Genomic DNA, 7,921 nt, shown 5'->3' on the forward strand with positions numbered 1-7,921 from the left:
AGAACCAACAAAAACCTCTTTGAAATGATGCCCCTGGTGAGCTTTCCTCTAAACTATAAACATGTCCGTCCCGGGCACTTTGATTCAAAATCCTGCTGCATACATATATACATACATTTATATGCACATAGAAAAATCAAAAAATTTAAATGCTACATCCGCATAACCTTAGGTAGAAACATCAGTAATGTAGGTTCACTTGCTATGTATATATCCTTTGGAGCCCTGAAAAGTGTGTTTTTTTTCCTGTCTGAAAAAAGAAACCACAGTTCAGCTTGACATTGTATCAAGAAGCAATGATTAGACCAATCTATCGCAGTAATCTGACACCAAAACTATATGTCGTCTGAAACTCCTTAAGTACTCTATAACATATTCATAGAAAGTTTGCATCTCATGTTCAACTTCAATAAACATAAACACCTAAAAAACGGATCAGATCCTTGTATAGACTTAGAGAAAAAAAACTACTTATGGTTCACAGAGGATTCTTGATAAGCCAATCGAGCTCTTGAGATGTGGAATGCGACCAATTAGGTTCAATCCAACTACAGTTTGTCCAACACTTCGTGTCAAAATAATCATTGGCAGAATGCGTACTTCCAACTGAATGATAACTACCTGTCTCAAGCGAGTAGTATAAAATACGTTCCTCGTGCATTCTTGGGAAGTAGACTTTGTTCTCCATGTAACTTTTGGGGGCAACTGCTGAGAGACATGATGTGAAATTCACAAAAAGATATGTTTCCCCAAACTTTTAACTTTCCGCCAGACCATCTTTAAGCTGTCTAACCGAAATATCGTAACAGACATTTCAAGAATTCGCACCAATAAAAGCTCGTCTTCACATTCCACCAAGAAACTAACATATGCAGCATTAGAGAAACCACGAGGCCGTTTGAGAACACTCCAACTCCACTTATGCTCATTAAAAACTCCCAAGGTTCCGTTATAATCTACACAATAAAAAGCACCCTTGTGAAAAAATGGTTCGTTAAAAGTTGGCATGTAGTTCTCCAAATCACTATTTTCAAATATAGGAAATCTCCAACTGTCAGCTCTCCTTTTAATGACGTAAATGCAAATCTCTTCTTCATTTTGTTGCGTAATGCCAAAAACTACACAGTCCGAGCAAGTTGGTAAAGAGGAGAATGAAATACCAGAAAATCCATAACTACATTGCGACTCCGGAAGCTGAATGGTCTCTTTGGCGAAGGGATTGTAGAAGAATAAGGTAAATCTACCTCTTGACATCAATAGCCAACCACCCTTTTGACAATGAATTATGGCACCTGCTAGCAACTCAGGGAGGTTCATGAGGTACTTCTCGTTATTGTGCATTGGGTCAACAAAATTGTAGCAAGTAGCATTTTCTGTTGAAAACAACAGCCATGGAGTTAAACAAGTGCTTCTTATAGACCATAAATCTGCTTCATTATTGGAACCTTATTTGATTTGCAAACTGCACGGAAATGTAAGAAATCCACCGGATGAAGATGACTTGCTATCAAGTCCACAATGTCCTCATTAATAACCATCCAAGGCCCTGGTTCTTCTAGATTTTCCTCGTTTTGTTTTTTCCTCAGATTCAGATTGTCAGATTTACTTATTATTTCTTCCATTTCCTTCGACTTTATCATGTAATCATCTAGTCTGACATTGCTTATATTTTCCAATATTCTTCCTCCAGCGGCAACACTACACATTCAAATCGATTTGTTAGTTATTTTTACAATAAAATATTCCATTCCTGATCAATCCAGTGCGTTGCATAATAAAGGCGGAGGAAATTAATAGATACTGAAAAGGATACTACCTGACGGTTGGTAGAGGAGGCATCATTATCCACCCCGACAAGAACCATGGCGTTGGCAACTTGGAACAAGGCAAGATAGTTGTAGTGCATTTGTCCTCTACATCAAACATGTATAAATACTGATCTTTGGGCAAGGTGTAATACAGATAACCCTTTCTAAGACCCAACTCAGCCGCTGAGCAGCATGCATTAGTAGTATCGCCAAGAAACAGCACTGTATCACCTAAACTTTTCACTTCCTCCCAAGACATTTTAGAGAAATCCAACCTCCACATATTTTTATTGAGACAACAAAATAACTAACATAACCTCTTCTGTCCAAACACACCATATCAATCATGTAAATTTCTTCATCCGACTCCATAAAGTATACTTTACCTTGGCTAGAGTATCCTCCTATAGATGGAACCCCCGAATGGATACAACTGACCTCTAACAGTTTAATTTCAAGACTAATATCATCGAAATCACCACTGTTGGTTAAACTTCAACATAGAAGTCACTAACAAGCTGGTTAAGACAAGATTAGGAAATTGATGTAATTCTAAGGGAATTAGTCATCTAGTTCTAAGAAAAGGAAAGACATGTAATAAGGTAATAGGACTAGAAAAAGGAATACATAGTTCTATATATATATATGATCACCAAAGTTGTGGTTGATCATATGAGCAAGATTAGATCTTGTGTTTAGTTTTGAGAGATTTTCTAAACATCAATAAAGAGAGTTGTCTTTATATTAGCTAAGTTTCATCTTGCAGTTGCCATTAACCACAACCTAGTCTTGTTGTCTCAACAACGAGCTGACGATGATAATCAGAACACAACACAAATAATCTATCTTTAAAGCAAATGAGTGAACAAATTTCACTGTCACCTACAAGTCCTTTATCAATCTCTATTTTTCTCCATTTTCTCATCACCAACGCGACAATACACGATCAAATCAACAGATCCCGAAACAAGGAAATAAACAATTGAATCATTATAATCATTGACAAGACCAGTACTAGCATTTTTCAGCGGCGGTGAGGACAAAACACAATCCACAATAGAAAAAGCCCCATCATCCCGTCTATCGTGTTCATCACGAAAAACAATGATTAACCATCCTTGATGAGATGGTTTCTGAAAATAGTTATTACTACAACTCTTTCAGGTATAGATTTTCTACATGTTTTGTTGTTTGGTTCACAAATGTTATAAAAAGCTTGATTTTGTGGATTACCTTCTTCTTGAAATGGAATCACAAGCCATGGTGCTGCAAACTGTGGTAATGGTGAGTGTCTCCTTCCACTTCTTTCATCCACTGCTAGGTTTTGGTCCATCTTTCCAGAATCCGAAATCGTAGTAGAACCCTAAGATTGAGAGTTTGGGAATTTCTCTATGTTGTATTGCAGTTTTCTTCCCATTATATTGATGTAGCTAGCGAGAGTCGATCCTGTGACCAGCTGAAAAGAATTCCCCTGCCCCCACAAGTCCCATCTGAGCGTTTGAACCGGAATAGGCCCTGCGAGATCATATCCTGCACTATGACATGGGCCTTTAAACTTAACTACATTTTAAACCCAGATGAGCCACAGCTCCGGAAGTAGGGTTGCACAACGGATGGACGGATGCGGATTAGGGGTTACTCGCATCCAATCCGTCAAAGTTCCGGAATTTGAAAATTTAACTGTGTCCTGCCCAATCGTCCATGGTTTTGACATACGTGAATCAGCGGGTGATACAGATCGGTTGCGATTTAAACGCGGATTTAGTAAAACAAAACTTAATTCTACAAAATACACCTAATTTAATCAAGTAATCAAAAATCGTCTCGCTCTACGTTCAAGATTGGATTAAGTGAGGAATAGAAATACAAGTACTGCGTAGGTGCTAGTGTGTATGGATTACAAGTAGAAGTCAGAATAACTAAAAGACGAAATTAAAAAGTGAATAGCAGAGCTAGACAGAAATGAACTTTCATTTAAATAGAGGATCGGGGTCTTCATATAAAGAAGAAATAAAAACCATATTCCTGTGATATATAAAGTGAACAGAAGTTGAACAGAAGTATTTCGAGATAAAAAAACTGATATAAGTTTTTGTTAAACCTGGGGCTGCACAAGACCCGCCCACGATACCCAAACCCATCCGTACCCGCTAAATTTGTGGATTTTTAGTTCATACCCGTCCGTTGTGGGTGTGGGGTTGGTTATGAAAAAAAAAAAACTCGTTGTCTGTGGGTGCGAGGTTGGTTTAAGCTAATACCCGCCCAAAAAACCAGCAGATTATATACCATTAGATAAAACTAATCCTAACCGTCCATTATGAAACCCTCATTCACTTTCTACACTCTTCTCTATGTTTGGCCTCTCATCTTCTTCCTCCTCAGTCCTTCTTCTTCACCTACGAACAACAATTACCAAAAATCGACAATAACAACTTCGAATCTTCACCAGAAATCGACAACAATCGAAAAATCAACAGATTCAACACTTAATCTTCATATGTGAACTTCTTAGGTATGAATATTTTGGGGGTTTTAGTTTTTTTTCTCACTTAATCAAGGACAATAGAAGTTACTCTAAATACTTGAATATAAAGCGGGTTTAAACCCGTTTAAACCCATACCCGCCCAACCCGTAGCGGGCGGGTAACAAAATCCGCCCGCTGTTTGTGGGTGCGGGGTTGGTTATGAAATAAAAAACCGCAGTCCGTGAGTACGAGTTTGGTTTTAGCTTATACCCGCCCATGTGAGTCCTAGTTAAACCAAAGATAGCAAAGCACTAGAACAAGAAAAGGGGACGGTTAAGAAAATCCATTAGTCTAAGAAAAAATGGCAAGAACAAATAATCATAATTCAAGTTCAGAGCTTAAAAACGTGACTTGTGATTTATACGAATTGAGTGCAGGATAAAAAGAAGGATGGAAGAAACGTATAGTAGCTACGGTGCGGGTGAATTTGCGGATTTCAAATCGCAACCAAACCGCTAAAAATACGGATTTGAGAATCTCACGCGTGCCGGATTCATAGATCTTACGGATTGGATTTCACCCGCAATTTTTTGGATGGATACGGGTGAAATTCTCGGTTCCGGACTTTTTGCTCACCCCTATCTGGAAGTTACATTTGGACTTTTAAAAACAAAAAAAAAAGTTAATAGGGCGTTCAGATACAAATCTGCTTCTGACTTCGACTTCTGGACTATTTTTTTTCAGAAAAAGTTAACTTTTCGACTTCCAAAATTCATTTTGAAATTTGACGGCCAAACTGATTTTTGATTTCTCGACTTTTGGTAGTAGAAAAGATACTTATGATGTACTATCCAAACATGCTATCAGTCAGTTTAGATGCGACAAATTGTTTATAAATGCTGGAATCGGGTTCTGATTCTGGTATCCAAACGTCTTTTTAGGATCACTCATACTAGAAGACCAGTAAATGAGGAGGTCAATGCTTTTATATTGTCGTTCGAGCTTTATAGAAAATTGACGCAAATCTTTTGAGATAGGAAGTGAATAAAATTGTCCATGAATCCTCCCTCTTACTTCATTTTTTTTACATTTGTTTTGAGATCTTTTTTCAAAGGTTTTCTCGATCGATAAAAACTTTGATGTTGACAAGTTTTGAGCTGAAATTATTGGTATGGTCACCAAATAATTCTACCATTGTAATATCTTGACATCAGCAATCTTAATGGCAAAAAATGAAGTGTCAAATTTGGTCCTTTTTGAGCTGGCAATCTTGGTGGAAAAATATAAAGAGTCAAATTTGGTCTTTTTGAGCTACTTTTACCTTATGTATTATCATTAAGCAACTTCGATATGTGGGTCCTAAATCTAAAGAATAGGTGCTCCTCAATTCGTTAACGCAGTAAACCGCAATAACTCTATATAATATTCTAATAACTAAACCAAGCATCATCAATAATAACAAACTAGAAAGTAAATAAAATCTATAAGAGACAAAATTTCTAGTGGTTTAATAATATACATATTGTGCATAGATTATTTACATCTATGTTTGTAAGGTAAAAGATTTGTAAGGTAAAAGATTTTTACCTCCAAACACGAATCTGATGATGAAGTTGATATGGATCGAACTGCTACCTTTCTCTTCATGTAAACAATGTTGGGGGTACCTACAAAAAACCTTCCGATGCTTAAGTTAGCTAGAGTTTTCCAAAAGAGTTTTTGTAGAGAAGACTGCGTACCTTTTAGGGTCGTGAAGTCCCCTTTTCATATGTTGCAGATTAGGGTTTTACCCCAATTTCGAGATGAGTATAACTTTCCCTTCAAGCATCCTGGAACATTCTAGAATATTCCCAGTCTGACTTAGCCAACAATCCTTCTAGATGTTTCCAGAAACTTCCTCTAAGGTTACGGAATTAGGAAACCATAGTGTGCAATTGACCAAGCCCAAACAAATAGGTGAAATAACCTAAGCCCACACCCTGGGGTGGAAATATGCTACAAATCAACTGTGTGGGGGCGCAAACATCCGAGGAGCACAGAATTAAGTTATACCGATAAACACAGGAAGAAGTCACTGTTGAGGTGCAAACATCCTCCAATATAAGGTAGTGAGGTGCGAACATCCGGGGGCAAAAAAGTTAAGTTACCACCTGATGCATAGAAAAACTGTCGCTGCTGCCTGACGGACTTCGGTCCAGCCGCCGCTGGCAGCTGCCGTCGTGCACCGCTACTGGAATCTGCCGCCGACAAAGCCGTCGGGCAATGGATGTCGGCGATTTTCGGAACCTCTGCTACTGTCGCCGGAGTTGATGAACACGCCGGAGCAGTTGACTGTACCGGAGAAGATGATGACGTCGTCATGATGACGTAAGCAGATGATGCAATGCTGACGCGGTTAACGGTGCAGCTGATGTCGTTATGATAAACGGTCCATATTGGCTGGATCGTTAACAGTGTTAAGATAAATCGACGCCATTAACTTTTACGGTATATGCTGACAGTGTCAGAATATTCTAACGGTGTCTCCAACATTAACGGAATATGCTGACTGTTCCACCACGTCACCTGCTGACTGTACTACATGCTGACGTGGCCCCAGCCCGCTGACGTGGCGAACTCTGACAGAACCACTCTGTTGACGTGGCAAGCTCCGATTGGGCCCTCTGGTGATGTGGCAACCTACGATTGGGCCACCCTGCTGACGTGGCACCAACTGCTGACATGGCGACCACCGGTTGGGTCTCCCTGCTGACATGTCACTGATGATGTGGCATGCTTACGTGGCAGTAGAGATGTGGCACCATATTAGCGTTATTTGGATCTATGCACATGGGCTTCTATGTAGAGTGCTTGTGAGGCCTTGTTACCCATACTAGGCTAATAAGAGGAGCATATTAAGCCCATGTAAGCCATTTCTTAGTGTGAAATATTAGGGTACAAACATCGTCCCATCTTAATCCATAAATTTTTATGGGTTAAGAAGTTTGGGTTCCCCAATTTTGTCTGCGACTGAACACCGCATTGTTCTGGAGTGTTGCATAACTCGCCCCCAAGCGTGTTACGGAGTGTTATGCAACTTTCCCCCAGGTACTGTTTTGTGAGATGGGTTATATATCTCGCCCCCAAGTGATTGAGGAGATATATAACTCGCCCCCAATATGCAACTGTGTCATGCTGCTCAATTCTCGCGCAAGGGTGCACTTCCTCACTGCATTTTTCTCGCGCATGGAATGAGTATTTATGGTTTTCTGTTATCTTGAATTCGCGCAGGGGGACAATCCCACTATTCAAGATGCGCGCAGAATTGAGATGTGTACATTTTCTCATGTCTGACAGGAGTAAATGTTCGCCACATTTGATGATGTCCCATATGATGGGGGTACGTTTGGAATAGGATAAAAATGCTCGAACTGTGCATTCACCCAATCTGCAAGGTGTTGGAGATGTTTCTGATAGCAGGCTCGAACTACACTGTTTTGCCATTTGGGACTGACTACTGCCTCGTTAAAACCTTTGCGTGGAAAACCCAATGGGATAAAACCATCATAAAAAAGAGTGCAGCACAGTAGGATTTGAACGAAACTACTCCTATGCGAATTTATCTAATGATAAAACTTCTTTAAGTGGAACGAATTCCACGACTTCCAT

The 7,921-nt window shown here is 39.4% G+C and overlaps 1 protein-coding gene across 1 annotated transcript; it reads right to left on the bottom strand.

The window, feature by feature from the left end:
• Positions 1-729: 729 nt before the first annotated feature.
• On the bottom strand, positions 730-2,067 carry LOC113280136 (F-box/kelch-repeat protein At1g57790-like). The gene is made up of 3 exons (XM_026528794.1): positions 1,817-2,067; positions 1,421-1,698; positions 730-1,373 (listed from the first exon to the last, which is right to left on the bottom strand). Exons 1-3 carry the CDS (start codon positions 2,065-2,067, stop codon positions 730-732), a joined length of 1,173 nt encoding a protein of 390 aa, XP_026384579.1.
• Between the last annotated feature and the right edge of the window lie 5,854 nt (positions 2,068-7,921).

The sequence above is a fragment of the Papaver somniferum genome, chromosome 5, assembly GCF_003573695.1.
Source record: "Papaver somniferum cultivar HN1 chromosome 5, ASM357369v1, whole genome shotgun sequence".
Lineage (NCBI taxonomy): Eukaryota > Viridiplantae > Streptophyta > Magnoliopsida > Ranunculales > Papaveraceae > Papaver > Papaver somniferum.